This window comes from Silurus aristotelis, assembly GCF_946808225.1.
Source record: "Silurus aristotelis genome assembly, chromosome: 8".
Classification (NCBI taxonomy): domain Eukaryota; kingdom Metazoa; phylum Chordata; class Actinopteri; order Siluriformes; family Siluridae; genus Silurus; species Silurus aristotelis.
Window position 1 is genome coordinate 17,331,696 of NC_139581.1, and position 27,533 is coordinate 17,359,228.

The 27,533-nt window shown below is 39.3% G+C and overlaps 2 protein-coding genes and 1 long non-coding RNA gene across 3 annotated transcripts; 1 reads left to right on the forward strand and 2 right to left on the reverse strand.

Annotated features, from left to right (window-relative positions):
* Positions 1-1,208: 1,208 nt before the first annotated feature.
* LOC310730275 lies at positions 1,209-2,886 on the reverse strand. The gene is made up of 2 exons (XR_014534789.1): positions 2,751-2,886; positions 1,209-1,472 (listed from the first exon to the last, which is right to left on the reverse strand). It is a non-coding gene; the product is annotated as an uncharacterized lncRNA (long non-coding RNA).
* Positions 2,775-9,760, forward strand: bbc3 (BCL2 binding component 3; the record flags this gene model as incomplete). The annotated part of the gene is made up of 3 exons (XM_083549152.1): positions 2,775-3,006; positions 4,089-4,297; positions 6,984-9,760. 3 exons carry the CDS (start codon positions 2,775-2,777, stop codon positions 7,077-7,079), a joined length of 537 nt encoding a protein of 178 aa, XP_083405278.1. The 3' UTR covers positions 7,080-9,760.
* Positions 9,224-26,408, reverse strand: sae1 (SUMO1 activating enzyme subunit 1). Its single transcript, XM_083549151.1, has 9 exons — positions 26,176-26,408; positions 23,880-23,991; positions 23,596-23,769; positions 19,185-19,330; positions 18,983-19,082; positions 18,786-18,891; positions 15,268-15,412; positions 15,081-15,150; positions 9,224-12,517 (listed from the first exon to the last, which is right to left on the reverse strand). The coding sequence occupies exons 1-9, from the start codon at positions 26,274-26,276 to the stop codon at positions 12,425-12,427; spliced, it is 1,047 nt and encodes a 348-aa protein (XP_083405277.1). The 5' UTR covers positions 26,277-26,408; the 3' UTR covers positions 9,224-12,424.
* Between the last annotated feature and the right edge of the window lie 1,125 nt (positions 26,409-27,533).

Consider the following 27,533-nt stretch of genomic DNA (forward strand, 5'->3'; position numbering starts at 1 on the left):
AAAAGAGGCAGATATAGAGGACAGGGTGGTATGGAGACGGATGATCCGCTGTGGCGACCCCTAATGGGAGCAGCCGAAAGAAGAAGAAGAAGAAGATTCTCCCTGTATGAAATACCTGTCTGTGATGCAGAGCTCGATTATACTGCGTTTTTGTAGAATATTGATGGTAGCCATGGCGTCATAATGATGGTAGTGAGAGATGGATTGATTCAGGCAGAACACCACTGAAGGCCTATGTGTGAAAAGCACGGCCTGCCAATGAGATATTTATATATTTATTTATATATATTTTTAGATTATATATTTATATATAAGATAGGGGGATTAGCTCAAATGTTAGAGCGCTCGCTTAGCATGCTAAAGGTAGCGGGATCGATGCCTGCATCCTCCAAATAATTTTTAGAAACGAGTTTATTAGAGGGACAGCACATGTTTTGGAGACAAGGTAAGGGAGATGTGATTCAGATGGTTTGGACATGTTCAGAGGAGGGACATGGGGTATATCTGTAGAAGAATGCTGAGGATGGAGCCACCAGGAAGGAGAAAAAGAGGAAGGTCAAGGAGGAGGTTTATGAATGTGGGTGAGGAAAGACATGCAGGTGGTTGGGTTGAAAGAGGCAGATGTAGAGGACAGGGGGGTGTGGAGATGGATGATCTGCTGTGGCGCCCCCTAATGGGAGAAGCCGAAAGAAGAAGAAGAAGAAGATATATATTTCGATATATACTTGGATTTCCCTTTTGATTTTATGTATAAATTGTTTGGCCTGCGAGTGTGACAGTAATTAAACTGTAATAAAACAAACAATCAAGTATTGTATGTTCGCAAGCAACCAACAGAAAAAAAGGAAAAGAAAAAGGAAAGAAAAAAAGAAGGTTCAACGAATCAAAGTGCTGTTTACATGGTTTTGTTTTGTAATCTATTCTAGACAAAGTCCCGCCTCTTACATTTTGGATTAGCTGGTTAAATGCATCCGTGTGGACTTCCTTGGCCAATGTTTGCACGCGAGGCGGGGTTTTGGTGCACATGCGCGTGGCAGTGACGGCGGGGTGGGGGGTGGGGGTGGGATGTGGAAGGTGGTGCGTGTTCGGAGCGAGAAGCATGTCAGGACTTGTTACGGGACACGCAGAGACACAAAGGGCGTGGCCAAAAAAAAAAAAAAAAAAACCTAACACGAGCTTTTCGCGCGAGTGCGCGCGAGCTCATGTCATTATTTGAAGCTCGCCTTTCGGCGCTCGACGCGACATCAGGCGCGCGGTCACGTCGCGGGACACGTCAGAAACCACTATTGCGCACCATGAACGGAGTTTAGTCCGTAGTTCGAGCGGATCGCGAGGAGATATAAGGAATAAGCGTGGTGTTGATTTTTTTTTTTTTTACGCGGAAAGACCCGAGTGCAAAAAATAAACCACCGAAGTGTCCTGTTGACGACACGCACGCACGAGCACTGGACTGATATCTACACACAGACACACTTCTTTCACGGGTAAGAGTCACGCATTTTATTGCAAGGGAAATGTTTTCAACGCTGTCCTCACGTGTCCTTGTTTGTCTTCGCGTGCACTGCTGCCTGAGTGTGTGAGGTGATGGTGTACCTGTAGTTTTTTAGTGTTTTGATCATGTTGTGGCGGTGCGTGTCTAACACGCAAGCGCGCGCGTCACTGATCGTGTTAGTTAAAGCTGTCAGAGTCCTGACTTTGGTGCTTATTTCCATACAATCGGACACACAGTGTGAAAGTTCAAAGCATGCACCATTGCAAAACAATTCCCGGGGCCAGCGCGTGCATCCGTAGCGGAGCTCTTCTGTGGACGCACGCACGCGCTGGCCCCGGGAATCGTTTCGCAACAGCCGTATCAGAAGATGAACGCAAGTCAAAACAATTACAGCCAAAGTCTCGTTTCTATTTCCACTTGTAAAAGTTTCCTCAGTCCCGTCTCACTGTATATAATAACCATCATGCTCTACTTTTCCATCACTTCAGATTTTCCAGATCGGGCAATCTATAGGCAAAAAGAAACGCTGATAAATATCTCAGCCAGTGTTGCAACTCGGAAATGTCCTATCTCAGATGATTTCACTTTCACAAGCGTGTAAAATGATATATTTTTGGTTGTTCATGTGTAAACGGGTGTCGCACCGAAGCCGCGCGCGGTTCTGATTACCGCTACCTGCACGGATTTGTTTACAAACAAGCCGGTTCGCCACTCGCGCTCGCCCCCTAACGGCCATTCTGTGTACTGGCCTGGAGCCAACAGAAGGAAAAAAAATCGTGTTGTTTTGAAATAAAGTGATGTATTCCTTCCTGCGTGTTTTTTTTTTTTTTTTTAAATACATTGTAGTATTTCATTGTTCAGAGAAATAGTGGGTTAATTTTGGACTTTGAAGCATTCAATTAAATTAAATACGCTTTAAATTTTAATAAAATCTTATAGGAAAAAGGGTAGGATTTTACAAAACAGATATTGCAAACTACTGTCCTCTAGTGTGAACGTAATATTTTTAAATCGACTTAGTTATGGCTTGATTTTCTTTGCAAATCCAGAAGGACCAGTAATTGAACTCTCCTGAAAACAATACAAAATGTAAAAATTGTTCTGTATAGTCACAATGCTTAATTATTATTATTATTATTATTATCATTATTATTATATTCATGCATATTGTTGTTTGCACATAAATGAACACTGAAAATGTTCCTTCATCTTTAATAAAGAGCCATGTGTTGAGGAAATGATTTCGTTTTTTCATCACTTGCTACAGCCGCTTTTCTTTGCCATGGCCCGGCCACATCCGAATAGTAGGGTGGATGGTCAGAGCCCTGTGCAAACTCAGACCTGCAGGATGGAGGTACTACGGCCCATCGGAAGCCAGATTCTGCCATCCAGACAACGACGCAGGACCGTGTCTACTCATACCAGCACTGCATCAGCACCCGTTATCCCTACACAGGACACCGTGAGCACGGAATGTTCCCCCCAACAGGAAGGTCCACTTAGAGATAGCTCAGGTATTGTCAGCCTGCATCATATACAATTGACCTACTAAAGTATGCTTAACAGTGTGTTTAATTGAGTAGAGTCTGTCATAAATTCCTAGATTCAGAAAACACTAGCGATAATAATTATGGTTGAGATTCCAGGAAGCGCTTTTTGCCACTGAGTTTGGAATAAAAGGACATGTTTCAACTTGCCCAGGGCAAATGGCTTCCTGCAGAGCACAACCCTACACATAGTGTCAGAATGCCAGTGCTGCACTGAGCAATTTCCTTGCAGTGTGTTGGTCTGGCAGTTATTGTTCACGATATCTTTCCAAAAATTTCCACACATCGTCATTCACTATCGTAGCCTCAGTTGAACCCTTGCGGCTCTGCTCTTTTGCCACCTCCTTTTAAAAGCTGCAGGCTTTTGGCCTGCCCCCCCGAACAAACACATAAATACTGTCCATCCAATCACCACACCGCTCTTGTTCACGTCCACCAATGGCTGCATTTCATCTCAGGCTGCATGGGCTTACAGTTACCCTGGCAACAAGCCAGAACACCACAGCTCTCCCAGTATTACTCGCTCTGTTCAGTCACCTGCTTGAAGGATTAGCAGAGCTCAGCCCCACACACATAAAGTGCACACTAGTACAGAAAATAAAGAACTTTAACCTGAAACATATAATTAAGGCATCATCCTTTATGTGTAGTTACTGTTTCATAATGCATCTATTTCTAATTAAAGACTTTTAATTTCTAGACTTGGATTAAGAAGATTATGAGATAATCCACAAACTTTAAAGCAGAAAACTTTAACGTGCCTGCTGAAATTTTTGGACTAGAGCTTGACCTTCTCATTCAGGCTGTTCGTGTCCATGATTGTCAGAGATATGCCTGTTTAGTTGAGCTTGCGAAGTCCTGTAAGTTCCTTCCTTTGGAGATAATGTCTTTACACTGTACAAATGTTTTATGTCAGAGTTTGTGGTCAGGGCGGTCTAGTAACCTGAGGGAGCAAGGAGGCTTGTTCCTATCTACAAAATTATACTGGGTTTTATAGTACGAGATGGAACTCTCTGATAGTCATTTTATTTATTTTTCTTATCCTTCAGGAACTGAGCAGGAGAGGTCATGTCCCAGCAGGAGGCAACAGCCCTTGCCCGATCTCCTTCCCGAAAGCAGTAGCTCCTCAGGACAATCAAGCCGGCGTGGATCCGGGGCTGTTGAGGAGTCTGTGGAGGAGGAACAAGTGGTGGGCAGAGTGGCTATCCAGTTGAGAACCATAGGAGATGAGATGAATGCTGTTTACCTGCATAGAATGGTGAGGAACCAGCTTGTTTTCAAATATCTGTGCTGCTGTATAGCTCAGTCTTTGCCTTGTTTTGTGTAACAGTGATTGGTGTGACGTGTGTCAGCGACAGTGTTTGTGAAAATGTGCAAGTGTGTGCGTGCATTTAGCCTCCAGTGGGGTTTGTAGTAAATGGATCAATGTGGTATTCACCATGGCTAGTGTTTTGACTGGAGTCAGATTTCCTGTAGTGGTTGAACCTGATGCCTTCTCTCTCTTTCGTGCACTCGCTCTCTCCTGTTCTCGCTTTTTCCCCCTCTCTCTTTTCCTCCCTCCTTCCTTCCTTCCTGCCTCTGTCTTTCTGCTGCTCTCGATCTTCCTATCGTATCGCGTGAGGATTCTGCTCGTGGAGCAGGCAGGGAGTAAACACAGTCTAATCTCTCCCTCCCCCATGCAAACCAACTCCCCCTCCTCCCTTCTCTTCGTCTCTCAGACAAACACACATGATGTCACCGCACTATTCCAGCACTCTGAGTGCTCCAACCTACACACCCTTGTATGTACACACACACAGAAATACACAAACATACCCAGTAGACACACTTCGACACACACACACACACACACACACACACACACACACACACACACACACACACACACACACACACACACACACACACACCTGGCACGTTCGTCATTCTCACAATCGTGTACCCAAAGTGCATTGTAGCCCTTTTGTGTAACACTTTCACTTGGTCTGTTACACAATCACAGAAGCAATGCTTTGTACAAATTAAAAAAAGCAATAATACCGGTATGTTGTATGGTTGATCCTGCTGCTTGGGGAATCACATGCGCAGCATGTTTTGTTGCTCCACCGAACTCTGATACCAGGATGCTTTCACGGCGCACGACGCAAATGTTGTTTATTCAGGACCTGTCAAAAATTACAGGTACTTCCTCAAGCAATGGAACAACAATTCGGCTGTATGAGTGTGTGTATGTGGAGGGGAATAAGTGTATATACTGAACGCATGTTTCCTTTCACTCTCACTGCTCTTCTAACTTGTTTAGTTTGTTTCGCTCACCCGCATTGCATTTTCTCTTATCCTGTTCAATCACTACATCGAAAGATACACAGAACCGGGATACACCTCTAAGCAGTACATAAACACTATATATATATATTTTTATTTTTATTTTTTTTTTTTAACTAAACTGATGAAATATAATAAACTGTACAGTCTGAGAAAGAAAATGTATATTCTCCTTGCTCTATATAGACAACAATTATTTTTTTTTAAATCCATGTAATTTTTTTAAATAGATTATTATTAGTTTTTTAATTCTCTAATAGCCAACAATGCAGTAATGTGCAACACACTTACAGAATGTACCATTTTTGTGGCTATATAGAACTTTTGGTTTATTTCCATAGCTTTTATAATAGTCCTTTGCTATGACTTTGTGCAGCATCCTTTTCAGTGGGATGTTTAAAAGATCCCAGGTTTTACTCTGTGTTTTTCAAACGAATCTCAGTGTGGCAGTAGAGTAGTGCGTCTGTTTGGTCATTTCTTCCTGGACCTTTTGTTGCTTCCTGTAAACTTTTACAATTATACACAAAACAAAGCAGAGAAAGGAAGCTCACTGAAGCAAAGAGAAACCATTCACAGGTTGTTATGGTAAAAATAAGTGCAGAAATGATTAAAAATTAATATTTATAGGATATTGGAATAATATATATTGTGGTTAGTGACGGTTTTCTGTAGAAAAATTGATTTTTAATTATATTACTATGAAACATTATGTTGCTATACAGTTTTTTGTTGCACAAGTCATTATTGATTAAAGTTCCCTTCAAGGTGGTTTAAGTCTTCAGCTTGCTCATAACACTGACAGATTAGAGGTCGCTCGTTGTAGAATTTGCAACTTAAAGAATCAATGACCAGGAGCTTGTTTACTTACTGCAGCCTGATTAAGGTTATAATGATAGGGTGGACTCTGTTGTGGCAACTGGGCTGTAGTAACAGTTCATGACCTGTTGGATGTCTTTTGCTCCTGTGTACTCGTATAACCCCGGTGCTGACTGCTCACCGTGCAGTTACTTCTGCTCCCCTTCTGTACATGCTCTAGTGATTTCTTTGCCACTTTTTAGGGACTAAAGAAGTGATCTGTCAGTTATTAACTAACTAACTGACTCCTGATGTCTCTTCACTCAAGGCTATTTTTAGATGATGACTCACAGCAGTTGTTGAATAGCATCTCACCAGACTGTTGTTGCAGACATTGTCTAGCAGGGAAAGCTTTGCAAAAAAACATTTCTGATACGTAGACACGCACGCACACAAACACACACACACACACACACACACAGATACGCATCACTATCTTTGTTGTTGCTGTCTCATTGTCACCAGTGCACACACATAGAGATGGGAACATCACTGTTTTGTATTTGTGAGATATGTGTTTGTTGTGTCTAGCTGTCACTTAAGTGGAGAAAAGTCTGGTCTGTAAGCAGTTTTATTAGAAATTTGCTTTGCATATGATTTTACTTTAGAGTTGATTCTGAGGTTTACAATCTTAAATAAGCACACTAATGAGATGCTAACTATCTACTGTTATCACACTCTAGCATGACCTGAATTCACTGTGTCCAAGGTATTTGTGCTTAGTCAACATCCACTTACTTCCACATTCTTTGCGTGTGTTTCAGAACGAAGGCGCGCAGTGGCAGAACTGGAGAGGCCTGTACCGTGGCCTGGTCGCCTTCCTATCCGACACAATCAGCACCCTCTACCAGCTCAGATAAACGGACGGGTATTTGGCACTGCAGGGGGGGGTGCCGGCGCTCCCTAACACAGTCTCTAATCTACTGCACTGGCTCGGGGACATTTCTGCAGGCCCAGAATGCACTGTGGAGTTTTTTTTTTTTGGTTTCTTATGTTTTTGTTGTTTCTCGGTTGTATATGTTGTCTATTTTTTTCCTGTCTCTTTTGGGAGGAGCTTCATGTAGCAAGTGACTGAAGTGTGTGTTGGTGTGGGGGCATGGTAAAGGGGAGAAATGCTTGTGCCTGTAAAGATCTGTGATGCTGTAAAGCACAATCGGTTGGATATGTTTAATTTTTTCGGGAAATTGAGTTTTTGTTTTTGACCAACCTGAAGGCCTGGGTACTCAAAGAATCTGATGGGTCAACAAATGTGTCAAAAAAAAGCATATTTAGAGAGTGGCCAATTCATCAATATAGATCATTCATGGTTATGATCTAAATTACATTTGCGTTTTTTTTTTTACTCTAAACACTGTGTTTACACTAGCAAGAAACAGAACAATATGTGATTGTTAATTTTCTACATAAGCATGCAACACAGATGTGCGTGCTGAAACAGGGCAGCATTTAATGCAATATTTTTTTCAGTGCTATGCAAATAAGCAATTACAGTAAAGTGACAAAACAAAAAATGGATCAGAAGCATCCTGTGCCACGTGCTTATTTGTCCTGCAAACCTCTCCTCATTAAATTTAACTTCTTGTTTCCCTATTCAACCATTTTCCACTCGAAATATTAAGAAAAAGCACAAATTCAATTCTGGTGGTCTTAAATACAATATAAAATACACTCAAGGGAGATAAATGGGTGAGATGCATACATTTTTATATTTTACAAACTGTAAGCAACAACAGTGCCTTGCTAGTGTGAACACTGGGTACCAAGTATGACAAGCGTTCTAAAACCAAATGCCAAAATTCAGTCTATCCAGGTCTTCAGAAAGCACCAATTGGAAGGATGGGTTGTACCTCAGGCACTGAAATGCTGTATCTGCTCTTAGCTGCCTTACAGAACAATACTGTGTTACAGCACAGGAAAAAAGGCACTAGTAAATGAGATGGTCAGGTGACTGAGACAGACAGGCCTTTCAAAACCACACACTTCCTCAAAAGCGAACTCAGTGTGGTGAACGTGCCTTACATCACCCTTTAAAAACCTACATGTGCTTGATTTAGCAGGGGCAGTCAGTGAACGGTGTTTGGGGTGGGGTGGGTGGTGGGGTAAAGGGTCAGTGCCTTGGTGCTCCCACCTGTATGTACACTTTGGAACAGAACATTCACCACTCATTTCAAAGAATGATCACCTCCAATGGAGGCACTAGAATTGTGGCCGGAAGCCGTGTGGACCCTCCAGACCACAGGCTATCCAAATGGCTGGGTAGCAGTGTTAATATTTGTAATGAACTTGTATGTACATAATTTGGGAGATAATGGCAACAAGCAAGAGATGGAAGGAACTGTCCGTTCTCATCCCGTTGTATCGTGTATATTTTGGGGAAACTAAAGTACTTAGCAGTTCCTTGTTTTTGTTTGAAAACTGTTTGCCAGATTCACATTTTCTTAAACTTTTTATGGACCAATGCAGGGAGGTTAACAAAATCCAAGAACTAGATCTTAATATTCGCTGAATTATTTCGATTTGGACATTTTAATTGCGTCCAGATTTTAAAACAGGATTAGTGTATTAACATTATCATAAAAAAAATACTATAAATATCTATTCTGAGAAACAAAGCAATTGATTTATTTTTGTCCCATTTTTTAATGCTTGGTCCTTAGTGAGGAGTAAAGACATAGCTAATGTATTTGGTTGAAAAACTATAAGCTACTGCTGTAAACTAAAGTTATTTTCATGAATTATTTGGAAGATGTTTATGTCCTATAAACAAGGCTTTTAAAGATCAACCAGATTGAACGAGCATGGAGATAAAGTTTAGTTCTCTGGGAAACACACTGTATGTATTTATATTACCATTTGTTTTGTAAAAAAAACATTTAAAAAACCCCAATAAAACTACAAAGAAGTATGAAGCAAAACATGCTGTTTATTTCTGCTGTAATTAAAATTTTTGTGTCTTTTGCTGCAATAAGATTATAGGAGAAACTGAGCCAGACCCATTTCCCCCCCCCCAACTTGAAGATAAAATTTTTGATATGTAGGCTCATTAAAAGGTAATCCTCTGGGGCTTTCAGTTACATTGCTTGCATGTTGCCATTGTTCTCACATGGAGATCATAGGCGTGTATCTAACAAACCGCATACGTGATGTCTGTGGGTAAACCATGTGAAAACTGTTAGCACTCTCCTTTTTTGGTCCTCTTTTTTCACGTGGGTACTGTACTGTATTTCTGAGCATACTGAGTACCAGCGGTCTGTCTTGTGACTGCCTGTCTTATGATTTCCTGTGTAAAGCAGTGGCATATACCACTTCCTGTGGACAGTGTGTGTGGCTTCTTGTGGATAGCTGTATTCTCTGATGCACTCTCTCCCTGAGGGAAAGGCCTTAAGTGTGAACTGTGATCATCACACTATGCTCAAGCTTATGTCAATCTCATTTTCTAGCCTTGTATATTTGCTGTTTGACTTTTTTCTATAAATTTTCTATATGAATTTTGGTATGTTTTTTCCCCTTTGCCTTTTTAAAATAAAGAGAAATATGACTATTCTCGAGTGATGTGCTTAAAAATATAGTGTTTAAGATCACATAGCAACTAGGTACACTGCACAAATTTTGTTTACTAGTTAATTTAGCATTGTCAGAATCACAATCACTAACCCGTTAGTATGATTTTATACCCGCCAGGCGTGTTAACCCAATGAATAACTCAATGTATTAATATTTTGTTTGTGTCTTCTGTTACAGTTTAAGGCTTACCTGCAAAGTAGGACTAATTATTTTAAACAGGAAAGACGGGTTACTTTACTCCATGATTAAATTGCTGGTCAAGAACCCGGTCTGTTTTTTTAATACATTCGTTTCCTTATACGTGGGGACTTGTTTTTACCCAGTAGTGTTTGGTTTATGCACTGTATATCAGAGAGGGACAGTCTAAAAATAAGTGTTGTTTTGTTCTATGCTAATGAGTCATCATAATTGGTCCTAAACATGCAAATAATGAAGGGGAAAAAAACCCAGCAATGTCATGGCTCATACAGAGGATTAATCAAGTCAAGTAGCTTTTATTGTCATTTCAACCATATAGAGCTGACAGTACACAATGAAATAAACCAACGTTCCTCAAGAACCCTGGTGCTAAACAATTAAAAAACAAAGCCACATAACAGAAAAACACAGAGCTAAGGATTCAAGTAAGTTTCCTCACCAAATAAAGTGCATCATGTGCAACCTGGTGCAAACAGTGCAACAAAAGACAGTGTAGGACAAATATACAAAACATGAAATAGTGCCACCAGTACACCTACAATGTATTGTACAGTGCAGTGTGCAAGAGAGAACTGGACACAGGAGTGTACTTGTAATTAAACACAACATGTAAACATAGAAGGTTGTGCAAAACAACTATAGCAGCAGTCAAATAGATGTGCAAAAAACAGCATGTAAATAGTTGTAATAAAATTATATAATACGGGTGGTACTGACGACATGGATGTGTGAAATGAGTGTGTGTTTGGGTTCAGATTTTAGCAGTTCAGTAACACGCATGAGTGTGTGTGCACGTGCAAGTTTCAGTTCAGTTTTTGTGTTGAGGAGCCTCAAGGAACTTGATTGTGATTCAAGCTGTGCATTGCTACACAGTCAGCAGAGTAAACTGCAGTGGGCTGAGCGCACAGCCCTGAGGGGTCCCAGTTCAATCCCAGTAGACTCAACTTCTCAATCAGATGCTAAGGGATGATTGTGTTGAATGCTGAACTGAAGTCTATGAACATCATCCGTACATATGCGTCCTTATTGTCCAGGTGGGTGAGGGCCAGATGGAGGGTCGTGGAGATGGCATCGTCTGTGGAACGGTTTGAACGAATCAGAGCTTATTTTTCCTTAAATTAGGTCTGGTGACAGCGTAATAACTGGCCAAATTAAAGCCAGAGGAAATGGACTGCAGGTAGCGAAGAGCACCATGTGTAAAGGGGACATAACTCCTCAAGCGGGGCTCTGTTAGTAATTAATCCTGCCTTCTATTAACTGGGTAAAAGCGCAATGTGCGTCTTACGGCATTGACTTTGCCCTTTTAATGCGTCCTTTCACCAAAGAGAGAACATTTGTTTATTTACCAGCGGTCATAGTTGCCAAGCAGCCAGAATGCTGACCGTTTTTTTCAGCTCATCAGAATCTATCGTACAGTACAAAGACCAGTTCATAGCCATCATATCTATTCCCATGACACTGCTCCAGACACAACAGATCAAAGTCCACAGTAGAGGAAAATAAAGCAGTTAACACATGACAGCATTTGGCCTATAATACCTATAATTTTATTAAATGTCTTGTCTGTGTAAAGACAAAAGTGTTTTGTTTAAGGGCCACACCTCCTCTGCACCTGTCTAACTGGTGTATCCTGTTCCAGTGTATCCTGTTCCAGTGTTGGCAACAGTGAACCACAGACTGGTGGTATCTGGTGTCGAGCACTCCTTTCTGGCCAATCTATCAGCTAAATCGCTTGCTTTGCATGTCTCTAGCACAACTGGTGGCAATCACTAACAGTTGACAATTGTGTTGTTTTAACCATTTTGTTGGAATTCCAGCAGACCAGACTGGACAGACCAGATTCTCCAGCTGAGAAAAAAACTTCCAGATCAAAACATTTATTATTTCCCTTCTGCTGCTGAGTCACTGAGAATGCTGTGCCAAAAAACGTCATTGTATATACACCTCTGCCAAGGTCATAAATGAGTTACCTGACCACAGATGATCTTGGTATATAAATGTGCTCACCTTGGCTTTTCTTTCTCACTTCACTTTTTAACATCAACTATAATAATTACATATAAAGTTGAGAGCTACATTTCCTTCAGTTCAAATATTACACAAAATAATGTCCAGATAATAAAGCAGATACATTTTTATCTCATACAAAAAAGCACACACTGCCCAGGTAATCCAAAGAAATTTATTTATTTAAATCGTGTCAATACAAAATGGGGAAACTGCAAAATTTGCCATGAAACTTCACAATCTTATCATAATAGTAGGCAGAAATAAGTAAGTGTTTGCCTGTATAAACCCACCAAAAACAACAACAATGCTGGACTTATGTTCAAAGAGAGGACTTATTGTTCAAAGCATGTTTTGCAACACTGAAAAGTGTTGTTCTTTCCATACTGCTTCAAGTGCCTACATTTTGTCCCCTCTCCCTTGGTCTTCACTATGATCATTTGGCTCCAAAATAGTCCACCACTCCACTGCCCTTCAGGCCATCAAAAAAGAAGAAGTTCCTGTGGGGGGCATCTCTCTGGGACAGCGCCTGTTTTTTATTTTTTTTAAAAACACACACACACACACACACACACACACACACACACACACACACACACACACACACACACACACACACACACACACACACACACACACACAAACACACACCACAAACATGACAAATGTACCCTTGCCATCACAGGGGCACGGCTGCTAATAGCTTTTCAGAGTTATGCATTGGGGTTGTTGTTTTCTATGGTACTTGTGGTTGATAGGTGAGGGACAGCAAAGGACCGTGCGTGAATTACAGCCCATTTCATCATGCAAGGAGATGGCGAGACAGCCTGGCTTCTCTCCACCTCCACCATGTGGGTGTGAAGGCTTGCCCAGCCAGCACTGTACCCACTGCACTCATGCTTCACTAAGCTTCTCTAGCTGACTCAAACAAAACGCAGAAAGTATGATGAGGTTGACCTTAAACACATACATCTTTATATTACATCATTAATCTGACTTTGTAGTTTACCAGCATTCAGTGTAAACATGAATACTAGCCACATTAAACACTACCCCAAGAATGACTAATAGGTAGGTAATAGTAGGTGGGGCTTCAAGGACAGTTTATAACCATATGTGGATTTTATGCCAACATTTCTGACAGGAATTGGATTCCAATGACCGGAATATTACCTTTGAGATTCTGGCATTTAAAATGTTTCGGCAGCTAAAAGGTTTAACATATACTGCCAGATTCCAATGGGGAAGGCAGATGCCATTTGCCTGAAACAGACCCTTATCAGGAAAACCACCTTCACAGATCATGAATGTTCCACTGTATAGGAGCTTAGGATTTTTAAAAGTGAAAACCTTTTTTTTTTTCTTTACCAATTTACAAATTTTTAGCCAAGGTAGTTTAAAAAAAAACTAGTCCCAGTCCCATGAAAATAAAAAGGTTCTTTTTAAGTTTCGGCTGCATACAACATAACAGTCACTGGTCACAAACTAACCCTTATTTACACATCAGTGTTTCTACCGAAACTCTATTCCTTCTTGTTACCAATTTGCATTTATAGAATGCCCTTACATTCCTCTTTAAAAAAGTCTGGCTTTGATGTGACCTTGAACATGCTTGGATCAATTCTAGGGCTGTGACAACTAATCGATAAAATCGATAATAATCTATAATGAAAGTAGTCAACGAATGCCATTATCGATTAGTTGAGATGCTCAAGTTACGGTTTTGCGTGACGGAAAGAGAACACAGCTGTGGGAAAAGGCGGAGAGTTCAGGGTCAACCAGCAGCAGGAAAAAGTGTGCGTCGCAGGTCACGGATGAAGGCGAATCATCAGCACGATAAGCAAAAACTGTATAATCATCATGTAAAAATGGTACAATTTAATGAAGTGCAATCGTGTAAACCGTTTGTTTACTAACTTCGGGACAGTCGCACTGGATATGTTCTGGCGTGACTCGTGAGCATCGGGTTGTGCGATCAGTTCGCTCACGACATATTGATGAATTCAATTAAAACGGTGCGAACAAACACTAAATCTCAAAGCAGTAAATAACAGCAGCAGTGAACAATTACATTTTTAGTCACTGTTGTATTTTCAGTGAATGATTATGCATTTGTATACCAATGCATATTTTTTTTCCCTTTTGTTCAAATCAAGCCTGTTAACTTGCTGCGTTTCGTTCCACTCTCTTTTTATAGCATTTGTCTACTACCTCAGTTAACTTCTGTTTTTAAAACGTTACTTACTGCGGCTTTACTGCTTTCAAATGCTTGTTTTTAATGTTTGTATATTTAATTTATGCATTTATCATTTAATTAATATACAAAATTACATTTATTATATATTCTAGATGTTTATATCGTCACAAATGAACAAAATGTCTTTTATAAAAATTGGCAAAACAAATGTATTATATTGTATATTGGAGTCAGCTTGCCATCTGCAATTATCAGTAAAAACAATACAAATGTTATGCAAATTGCTTCACCTTGCATTCTCAAAAGAATTCTTTTCTTTTTATAAAACAACAACCCAGCATGAGTGAATTTGTTCCTGGAGAAATCCCCCATGCACTCTTCAAAAAGCAGCTACTATAAATTTAAAAAATGCAAAAGCCACATATTGAGTTTAGCCATCTTTAATTTGGACATTTTATAAAGTATACTTTAATACATAAATACCCTGAATTAAAAATTCGATTTTTTTTTTATCTGCTTAATCAAAAAAAGAAAAGAAAAGAAAAAATAAACGTCTGATTGATCAGAAATCTAAATAATCCTTAGTTGCAGCCCTAATCAATTCTAACATCTAATCTGTTCATCTGCTGGATACAGTGATGAATACAATCCAACATTCAACCAATTATTTTTGAGATATGGAGAAAAACTGTGATAGACGTTGGACTGTGGAGTGGTGGTTATATAATGAACTGATGTTAAAATCTTTTAGGCAAACTGATTAGATGCAGGTTTACGTGTACACACGGCAAAGATAAAATTGCGTAACATGGAATATGTTGGTGGAATGTCTTTATGCTCGTTATAAAACACTCTCTGAGGATTAAAACATAAAAAAAATTTAATGAAAGCCTACCTTGACTATTTCCTGACCAAGTACTCCTCCCACTACAGCACACACCGGAGCCATCTCAGAGAAACAGTAGCTATTAAGACAGAGCATGTACACAATTGTTATTCCTGTAAGTCAGACCTTGAGATACAAGATACGACCATGTATAAGATAGGAGATGTGATTGAACAGTTGATATATTAGTTAGGACCTGACAAAGTTGTCCGGCAGTAGCTCCGGATTCACCCCCATGGCTTCGAGGAGATCATCTCTAATCTGCAAGAGCAACTGCGAATCCTCGGCAAAGCTACCTGGATCAGGGTCTCGACCTTTATCTGTGCGGAATTTAAGCAATACTGTAGGAGAAAAATAAAGAGATAAGTGAGAAGAGATGACGAGAAAACAACAGAGCATTGGCATGCAATTGTTTTGCTAAATAAAAAATCTAAATAACTTTAAATGTGAATGCTTAAGGATCTTTGGCAGGTATTACATAATCACTCATTCACATGCACCATTGCTAAACACTGAATGTGTCTTTCTTGACCACCCACTCACCACACCATCAGCTGAGAGAATTTCCACCAGACACAAAGTAAACCACAAACACCATCAAGCACCGAGGAAACATTATTTCGTTTTTTAGACACGTCTCCATGAAATGTTTCCAGATAGATGTGTTATTTTCTTCCTTGTCAAATTTATCTTATCTTTTAAAAACCCAAATTACAAAACTACTTAATTACAAAACAATTCCTGTGTTTGTCAGAAATTTTTATTTCATTATGTTTCCTTTCTAATTTATCATACGCTTCAGGCCATTAGTATTATACCTGAATCAAAATTAGCTATGAACAAACCAAACCAGTACATTGCATGCACAGTATTTCAGAGTGACTTTCATGTTACTGCTTGAGTTTAAAATAAAAGTACCAGTACCGAAATTGCTAAAAAGCCAGAATAGTAAATTCAGTAAAAACCCTTAGCAGAATGTCACTTTGCATGCATCCATTTCTATCTCTTGTGCTAATAATAAATGTTCTTGTGTTATTTTTGTGTAGCACCCTTTCCTGGAGGAACACATCTAGTACAGTAGTACCCTGGGGGGGGTAAGCGGAGGCGGAGGGAAAACTAGTTTTTTACTATCACTACTGTACACTGCGTATCCCTAAACTTTTATTTTTAATTTTTCTTCTTTGCTTTTATCAATTTGTCACAATCTACGCTTTCTGGCTTCGCTTCACCATCTAGCAGCGGTGTCTCGAGCTCGTACCTCAATTTTTTGCTCCATTTTTGGTCCATTTCTTTTTCTAACCCATCCCAACCCATTGTTACCGATGAAAATTAAATACTAAATAAGACTGAAAATATTAAAATGCAGAGCAACATGTAAAAATGAACAAGATTTATACCAAATCAGCTGTTACATTTTGCTCCACACTGCATTGTGAAATTACATCAGACCTCACATGAAGGTTGAAAGGATTCAAATCAGTGGCACACCATCTGTCTCTGAACCCCATCAGTGAGCTGACATAACCTCAGATAAATCAGCGAGATAACATGAAGGAAACAGTTCTTCCTCAAAAGCCGCTCAGCCGTTGAATGTCATTTATAAGCACTCTAATGTACTTAACCTTTAAATGCTTCAACACACAAATAGGACTTGTTTTTGTTTCCATTAGTTCACAACTATGCATGAAGTACTGGAGCATGTAAAACCTTTTTTTAGTCATCTGTGTAATTTTTTTTTAAGAAAGGCGGACAGTGTTTTCAGTTATAAAGTCACTGCACATGACTGGTCATGGACAGCCGGTCATGAAAAACGAGCTGTCTTCTATGAGAATGCCAGGTGACTTTATATAAAAAGAATCAGAGCAGACAATGTTGTCAATGAAACCAGCACAGCGTAACCACATACTAACCATTATTTTGATGGTTTCTAAAATTAGAAGAGTGTGAACGCAATGTACAGAGAAACGTGTTTACAAAATAAAGTTGATTCCATTCAATTTTTAGGCAATATCAGAATCGATTGTGTAATGCACCACCTAGCTGAAAAACAGCAAAAAATGTTTTACATTTAAAGGCTATTTATGGCATTTCAGAAAATTTAGAAAATGGATAGAGGTTGATATGGATACTCTAGGGGTGTAACAATCTTATTATCTCCTATGTGTTTACTGCAAAAAATATTTTTAACACTTGAAAATAACAGACCGTGCCGCTGGAATAATTACAATATCATATTTTAATTACATTCCATTATTCAACTCCTGAACCAAACAATTGTTTGAACCAAATCCAGTTTTCTCAGTCATAATTATCCACTTTTAGTGATTCTGTGGCTATGATAATCCCAGATTCTTGTTCTTCTTTTAAAGTAATTCAGTTAGTTCTTCTAATAGACTTCTTATCAGCCCAGGCCAGTCTGTCTATTGTCCTCTGATCTCTCACATCAACAAGATGCTTTAACCTGCAGACCCTTTGCTCACAGGATGTTTTTGTTTTTCACCCCATTCAGTTTAAACTCTAGAGACTATTGTGTGGAAAATCCCAGGAGGTCGGTAGTTTCTGAAATACTTAAACCAGCTCATTCAGTACCAACTTCCATTTATAGTCAATGCCAAAATCAGAAGTCAAAAAGATCACATTTGTCCCAATTCTGATATTTTATGTGAACAGCTACATTTCTTGACCCGTATCTGCATGAGTTCTATAAACTGAACCTCTGCCAGGTGTCCAAACAATTTCATATCTACAAAAATAATCCGGTGTACAGGTGTTCCTATTAAACTGACCAATTACAATAACAATTCGACATTCTTGTGTAAACACTTGTATGAATATGATACAAATAAAACTGTTTGCATCATGCTTGTGTGTCTATTTAATTATGCTGTAATTACTTATCTGCCTAACTGGTGCTGCTGCTATTGATTATTTTAGTAATTGATTATTTTAACGGTTATTCCATTGATTAATCGAGTAAATCAGATAAGAAGTCTCTCTTTATTAAAGAGCAATACTAAATAAGAGAAAAAAATAGGACAGGTCTCTAAAATAAAGTAATTTGTTTTTCTTTTTAGAAAGATTAAAATTTTTATTGCTAAAATTGCATACAAGAAAATCTGTGAAAACTAAACCCATTTAGTGCCATATTACATTGAAATACAACTAGAGTGCGTACAAAAAGTCCCTCTGCAGTGGCCGTGTATAGTAGGTTATGGGAAAATATTTGTTTTATGAAAATTATTCTCACGCATGTTTAACTCTCGCACAGTATCGTGATGCTTTTCTCCGGAAAAGCTACTTGAAATTTTCCACTTACTAATTTGGTGTATTTATTGCCAGCTTTACAAACGTGCTCCACTACTCTGCTCTACGCGGCCTTTTTGAACGCACTACATATAAATAAAAATATTAAAATCACCGTACTGTGTTGTCTATGTTTTAGTTTAAAATTATATATTTTTCTTTGGCCTGAATCCTCAGCCCTCGCTGTTTTCTTCCTGTTCCCCCATTTTTCATTCTGCAGCATCTTCTGTGTTACCTGTCCAGAGCGCCCCAGAATTTAGCGGGCGGTGCATCGGTAATAATGGTGCGTGGGAAACAGTGCTCCTTGTTTAGTTAAATGGACTAAACGAAGCGGATAATTTGCCTCGATTAATTTTTGTAATCGAGTTACTTGAGGAATCATTACAGCCCTAATATGTACATGTTTATTACCTTGCAGTAAGAAGTAATCTGATGGCGTCCGCTTGAGATTTCGTTTGGCCTCCTCACTCGTCCAGTCAACCTCTAGAGACTCTTTTAGAGAGCAGAAACTGGCCGTCTTGACACAAAAAAAGGAATAAAATGCTTAAAATAAAGGAAACCATGAAATGATTAATAATTTGCAACTTTGTTAACATAAAGAGACAAACCTTTTTGACCATGGTAGTCTCATTGGGATTAATTTTAATTTTCTTCACTTCAGGGCCATCATTATTTTCTTCTGATGTTTTCACCACCTTCGGTTTCTCTCTGAGAAAAACAGACCACTTTAAAACTGCTATGCACAAAATCCTTTTAGTTATTGATGCCACTATAAGATAAAAAAAATAAAATTTGCCATAAATCTCGCACTCCACATAATGATGCTCCAAGCCAAGGTCAGAGAACATGTATCCATGGTAACCAAAGACGTCTCCACAGAAGACTTTAATGTTCCTGGTGGTGCAAAGCTGGTCAACACGCACCATTAGGTCTCTGGAGCATCTTGTCAGACACACCTGGGAGTAAGAGGAATGAGCAAATTATTTCAGTTTTCAGTTCTACTTTGAAATTCAAGTGTCCGCTTTTTCAGAAATGTGCGAGATGAAAATGACTGCGGCTTTCAAACAGAATGCCAGACTCAGACACGTCATCCTAATCATCTTGATCATCTTATGTTTGACACTCTGACTACAGATTAGTTAATATGATTTAGATCCAAATTTCTACTCTAAATAGTTGATTAAAATCAGGTTAATTGACTATAAATGCTACAATATCTAATACTGTACTAATATATAATCCCCTCTAAAACTATTGGAAAAGCAACAATTGTATTTATTTTTTGCTGTAGGCTAAAGACATTTGGGTTCAAAAGATGAATATGAGCTTAGAAATTAAAACTGTATTTTGAAATTCTGCTTCAGGTACAGAAGCTGCTTCAAAAAACAGACACATAAGTGCTGCCAGCATTGCTTCAGAGGTTGCAGAAGTGGAAGGTCCGCTTGTCAGGGCCCAGACCATACAAGTTGGTTTGCATGACCATTATCCCAGAAGAAAGCCTCTTCTGAAGCTGGCTAAGAAAGCCCACAAACGGATTGCTGAAGACATCCTGTCCAAATGCATAAATTACTGAAACCATGTCCTGTGGTCTGACAAGAAAATTGTGTCTTGCCAACAATCAAGCATGGTGGTGGTAACATCATGGTCTTGGGCTGCATTAGTGCTGCTGGTACTGGGGAGCTGCGGTTCATTGAGGGAATGTACTGTGACATTCTGAAGCAGAACATGCTGCTCTCCCTTCAGAAACTGGGCCGACCGGCAGTTGTCTAATATAATAACGACCCCATCACACCGCCAAGATGGCAACCGCCTTGCTGAGGACGCTAAAGGTGAAGGTGTTGGAGCGGCCAAGAATATTTCCAGAGCTGAACCCAATTAAGCACCTGGGGGCATCCTCAAGTGGAAGGTAGAGAAGCGGCATGTGTAACATCCAGCATCTCCATGATGTCATTATGGAGGAGTGGAAAAGAATTCCAGCAACAACTTGTGCAGCTCTGGTGAATTCCATGCCCAGGAGTATTATAAGGCAGTGCTAGATAACAATGGTGCTCACACAAAATATTGACACTTTGGACACAGTTTTGACATGTTCACTTTCGTTGCCAGTTATTTTGACAATAATGGCTGTATGTTAAGTTATTTTTAGAGAACAGTGAAATCTGTACTGCTATACAATGCACATTGACGACTATAAAATATATCGAGGAGAACATCTAATAAAACGGTTACTGAAATGTGAGGGGTGCACTTATGTTTGAAAGAGATTGTTCCCAACGTAATGTGGAGATTGTCTTGGTTTGACTTTTTTTTTAACCTTGAATTTCAATTCTGTTTAATTCTGTTGGGTAAGAAGCCAGTTGGCAACACAGCGGTAAAAAAGAGTCAGTATGATTAATATCTAAAATCTGTTAGCTAAATGTGCTTTTCTCCCATGATGTCAGAAATCTTGCTATGTAAGTGTGCTTCTCTCACGCAATAAATTCAAGTCTCTGATCAAGTTGCTGGATATTTACGATTCAAAGCAAAAAGGTAAAATGCTTAAATCAAGCAGATACCAGCCATCAAAAGCCTATGAAGGTAAATGCACAGATAAATGCAGAATTGCTGTTTTTCTTTAATTAAATTAGGCTAGATGAGTTTAGGCTGATAGTTTCTTACATTCATAATCTAGCACACCAGTGTTGATTTATTCATTGATGGAGACTTAAAGCACTTTCGTACATCGCTCTGGATAAATGCGGTAAAAGTACATGTTATAAATGTTCAGGCATGTAGGAGGAGGTGAAATATTCCTTTTCACTTTTCTGGGCAAACAGACTAACTGTGATTGATATACTGTATATGACGCTGCGAAAAGCCCGTAACTAGAAAAGCTTGGGCATAATGTATTACATTTTTCTTATTAGTTTATTCTTTTACATTTTATAAAGTTGGTCATGTGAAGGGTTTTCCCAAGCAGGCACATGTTTCACATTATTTTCATTAATAAACTAGCAGGCTTGGACCATCTTATCCAGGACACCAACCCTTGCACACTCCCATTCTGGATTGACGATAAGCCTGTTTACATGAAATACCCACCATTTTACATACTGCTTGGATATTGATATACACAGTGCCAGATTGAAGACACTGGGTGGCTCCTACAAGGGCATAGTGAATCGTCATTTTATCGGTTGACACTGAAGGTTGTTTACAGTTACACATTTGTCATTAACCTCCCTGGCTAGAACATCAGTACAGCACTATGTGCTGATAAGCACTGAACACTTAGAACATGGAATCTGCTATGGTTCCAAAACACTAAGAAAGTTATATAACCCAATACTGAATATCAAGAACACTTCTCAAAACACGAGTACGTGACCCAAGAGCTTTAAGGACAGGCTGCATTGTCACATTCTGCCACTGTCCAATCACCAAGTGTTTCTGTTTAATAAAAACAAGTATTTCCTCCTCTTTGCCATGATGTAACTAGTCTAAGGAAAAAGGAAAGGAATATTGATATGACCGGTTTAACAAGATGTCATGATTTTTGTGTAAACATCATCAAAAACAGTGAAACTGATATGAACTATGCATTATGCATATGAACTCGCATTCTTGCTCACCAACACACCAAACTGAGTTTGTCAACATAGTTAATATGCCCCTTGAGTTAAAGCTGTCAATCATTGGTCTCAGTGATGTACAGCAAGAGCCATCTGGTCAAAACACACTCCCAAGCATGCCAGTCTTTCCCCCTCATATTTCTTTGAAATATCAGTGGAGGCAGATAAAAGCGCTGCACTGTCTGTAACGAACCCCCTCCTCACAACACTCCTCTCACCCTCCTTATAAACTCTCACTAGTACTCCCACTGGGAGAATTCAGAGACAAACACAGACAGGCTGGAAGGCAGCTCATCTGAGCTTTGAACATTCATATGTGGACGGATTCGCTGATAAACAAGAATGAGCCAAGGTCCGGTTTTTAAACAAAACAGTAAAAATACTCCATTGATTGGGAAGCTTTATTTTTCCATCCCAGGACATTAATGAAGATTCATTTGTGTCACTTATACACTGTTTAACATGTTATAATTCGATTCACTATTACATACTGAATTATGAACAATAATAGAATGATCAAATATTTAATACCCAAGCATCTTTTACAATGTGCAAGTGCAATAATATGGCATTAATACACCATCTACTGGCCACTAAGAGAACGGTATTTTAATTACTTTTATTCTAATAAAATTATTCTAATCACATTCCTTCACTTCTCCGTCATAAGATTTTAACAAAAGGTTTTTCAAACTATTATACATTTGACTATTAGTTAAGGATCCGGTGAAAGTAAAGCCATGATGTACAAAAGAGCATGCTTATACTCATAAGTATTTATCTAAAAAACAATTATTTACCAAAAGCTGCTGATTTCTTAAATCTGATTGGTCAGTGGGTTAATTAAATAATTTTCTACAACATGCAGAGCACAGACATTAGTGCCAGCTCTAATTCAGATCATGACCGTATATTAATAACATTACAGTTTGTAAACAAACTTAATCAAAGGCATGCATTTAGCACTAGTTCACTACAAACTTCAGCACCAAATTCATTTACAGATGACCCACAGCACCATACAAAACTATAAATTAATAAAGAGTAGAATGTGTCCAAACCCTTGAGTGGGATTCAATCTCATGTATTATCATCTTATGATGATACAGCTAGCCACAGCCCAAAGGCAAGGGGGACAGATTTGCTATGCTTTCTAGGTAGGAATACACTTTATCCTGTCAAACTGGAAATCGCAGGTGTCTGTGAGCTCATAAATGTTTATAGCTTTCTTCGACAATAAACTTAGTGTAATGTTTTCACATTTATTAATGAATCAACACTAATAAAGGTGGTTAATGAACTGGGTTACTGATCAGAATGTCAGGAGTACAAGCAACTGTATCATCAATCAACTCGTTGGGCCCTTGAGCAAGGCCCTTTATCCTTTCTGCTCCATGGGTGCTGTAACCTGGCTGACCTACACTCTGACCCCAGCTTCCCAACATCACTGGGATATGCGAAGAAAGAATTTAATTGTGCTGTAAAGTTCATGTGACAAATATAAAGCTTTCAATAAAACCCCAGAAACTTTCTTGCTGTAACTACCAATAATTAATTTTAGCCTTTAAGTATTTAAACTGAGAAATAACGACTGCTTTTTAAACACTTACTGCATCAAACTGAAGAAAGAAGTCATCTTGCTTGCTTTCCACTTGATCTGTGTCAGCCTTCACTTCTACCATTGGATTGAGGAACTGGGCTCGTTCCAGGGAAGCCTGAGCATGATTCTGACCATCTGCATCCACCGGGATGAGAAACTGAGCTCGTCTTGATTCCTCAGTAACCTGAATATAAATGTCATTAATAGTTTTTCATTGGAGGCACAATTTTTTCCAGTATGGATCACAGGATTTGGTTCTACTAATGAGCAGGAGGGGTTTGATGAATGTCATACCTGCTCGTGGTCCAGAAGAGTGAGTGCTTTTACTCCAGCTAGTATAAGGTTCTTTGCCACTTCAGCACCCAATCCTCTAAGTCCAACCAGCAGCACTCGAGAGCCTCTCAGCCTGAGACACAGCACTGACATGTTAATTAGCTGTGTGACCAATCGTTTTATCAGAATCAGAAAAAAAAAATAAAACGTTTTATTGCCAGGTACAGAAAAGAGCACTTTACAGTACAAGGAATTTGTCTTAGTGTCAGGTGCAAACATATACACAGATATGAAATGTGTACACAGTTTTTAAATAAACTATAATAAATTAAATACTGTATACAAAAAGTGGCTTTGCATGAGAAATAGTGCAACTCCGAATGTAAAAGTAACTGTCCAAACATATATGAAGTATGCACATAATCTAGAATTAAATAAATATTGTATACAGTAAATAAATTTCAATAAATATTGTATACAGTAAATTACAATTATTAAATAATTTAGAGTGTGAAAGTAACTGTCAGTAAGTTGTTGTTTTTTTTTTAAGTGGGGCGGTGTTCAGCAGGCTGATTGCGGTGGGAAAGAATCTGTTCATGTGGCGTGAGGTCCTGATGGACCGGAAGGGAATGGGAGGGCCTGAAAGAATTCGTTTCCAGGATGAGACTGGGTTCAGTTGCAATCGTGGCTGCACGTCTCCAGGTCCTGGAGACATACAACTCCTGGAGGGATGGGAGACTGCTTCAGCTTCACTTTGTCCCTGGCTGTACCAGCAGCAAACCAGACTGTGATGGAGGATGGTGAGGATATATTCGATGATGGCAGGTTATACGTTCACCAACATCTTCGCAGGGAGAAGAAACTTTAGCTGCTGCATGAAATACATCCTCAGAGGTGCAATGCTGTGGGGGAAATCCAGGTAATATGGAGAGGTGTTGAGGTGCAGTGCTGTGGGGGTAATCCAGGTAATATGCAGAGGTCTTGAGGTGCAGTGCTGTGGGGGTAATCCAGGTAATATGCAGAGGTGATGAGGTACAGTGCTGTGGGAGTAATCCAGGTAATATGGAGAGGTGTTGAGGTGCAGTGCTGTGGGGGTAATCCAGGTGATATGCAGAGGTCTTGAGGTGCAGTGCTGTGGGGGTAATCCAGGTAATATGAAGAGGTGATGAGGTACAGTGCTGTGGGGGTAATCCAGGTAATATGCAGAGGTGATGAGGTACAGTGCTGTGGGAGTAATCCAGGTAATATGCAGAGGTGCTGTGGCGGTAATCCAGGTACGGAAATTTAGGAAAGGAGGGCTACTGCTGATCAATGGCTGGTGGGGGGAGGACTGGGGGAGGTCAGGTCTGTCCCATTGTCTTTCAAAGCGTGAGTAGTACTCATAGTAGTAGTACCAGGTGCAGGTTGCAGAGTGGGGGCTCTAGATTTGTAATTGGTGATCGCCTTAAGCCCTTTCCAGACAGAAAAGTTTGGAATTGTTGTTCCATTCTCTCACCATGCTCTGTTTTAGCTCTTCTTACCTCCTAGCTAAATCTGTACTTAGCCTCCTTGTATTTTCCTTTGTCCCCACTTCTGATTGCGGCCTCTTAATCTTACCCAAGCTGTCTGAGTTTAGCTGTGAACCAGGGGTTTTCATTGTTAGAACTCACCCTGGTGCGTGATTGAATGACGCTGTCTTTAAAGAAAGCACAGTGTCTGTGTGCTCATCCAGACTGTTGGTGGCAGACCTAAAAACATCCCAGTCTGTACAGTCCAAAAACCCCTCAAGTTCCCCAACAACCTCACTGATCCACTTCTTTGATGTCCTCACAACAGGTTTGCTGAGTTTTAATTTTGCCTGTATGCAGGAATTAAATGCACCATGATGTGGTCAGACTGGACCAGTGTGGCACGAGGAGCAGCACGACAAGCACCGCTGATGGTGGTGTAGCAATAGTCCAGTACGTTCCCTTCTCTGGTCGGGCACTTAATAAACTGTTTGTGTTTGGGATTAAACCATAAATAAAAATCATACAATGTGTTTGCTTTATTGCATTTATTTGCGGTAATTTTACAACATCAACGGATTTATGTTCTTGTCAAAAATGCACTGGACTCTAAATATTACATAAGAATGTATTACACTCAAATAATATAGTATTTGGGCTACCAGTCATTTTAAAACAACCTTAAATATATCATTTAGGAAAATCATCCATAACACATGAATATAACATTTCTAGTATGCACAGCGAACACTTAATCAAGAAACAAAAGCCAGAGAAACACATTGGTATATTAATTAGCAAACTAGCCGCTTAGCTAGCAGAGCTCAAACCTCTTTTGTGCGTCCAGACCCCAGAGCCGAATCTGCCGGTCATATTGAGCCGCTTCTTCCTCGCTTATAATATTCTCGTCTTTTTCGATTGTATCAATCATTTCAATGTGCTTTAAAAAACAACACAATGTTGCAGATGCTTAATTAAATGTCGCTCTCGGTACAATTTTCCTGCTGCCCATTCAATGCGACAAAACTTGGTCTCAATCAATTGGGCGCATAATTATGACGTGGTATCCGCGCCGGGGGGGTTGTTGTAAGAGATATTTAAAACCACGGCGACCTGTTCGTGCACATGTAATTAATAGCTAAATAAAACATTTAATATATACACGATGACCCGACACTAACACTCTGTCTTATACAGAAAATTAGATTCGTGTGAATGCAAGACGTGCAGACGAGACACGTTTCAATAAGTCAAATCACACGGATCAGTTGAGAACTCATCTTGACTTTTTCCACCAAAAATGAGACATATACATATTTTGATAATTGATTGTTATTCTAATTACTACAGTGAACAATGCTTAGTTCTTAATGTATCTGAGTAATTGCATAAACAGTATGCATTACATAAGTTCACAGACAGAAATATAGGAAGCATTCCTTCATGCAGTATATTGACTATACATTATAGTCCTCTGGAACAGTCTTCTTAAGTTTCTTTTTAATTTAATGATCATTTATAATGAGAACTGTTACCTCACAAATATCCCTTATTAATATTATATAAAAAATAATGCTCTTGTCCTGCTGCTGCATAAATATTTATAATTTTTCTTCTTCTTCTTTCGTCTGACCATCCTCAGCAAATGAGATGTGAAGTAAAAAAAAGCAAACAAACAAGTACATAAATACAGTAACAGATGTCAAATATTAGTTAGCCAGCGAATTAGGCTCAGTAGTGTTTCTAAGCTTTTTAAATCTCAAATTCAATTCAAAAATAATTACAAATCTGTTTTACAGCACTTGTAGGTAGGCTTAGATCCCTAATGAGAAGCTCGAGGCGAGAAAGTCAAAGAGAATCTCACAGAGATTACACGAGGAACATCCAAAGGCAAGCCATCCTCTTTTGGATTACACAGGATAGCAGAATTAGAAACTATACTACTACTACTACTACTACTTCCACAGTACTAAGATATAAATGTAAGCAGTACAGAGTGTACTGGCATGATGTTCAGCAGCAACAATTCTTAGGTATTGTGGATAAAGTAGCTATGTACTATCTATCTATATATAGGATTGGACTACTGATCAGACAGTTGCAAGTAAAAAAAATTTGAGTGTGTGTGTGTGTATATATATATACACACACACAGTGGGTACGGAAAGTATTCAGACCCCCTTAAATT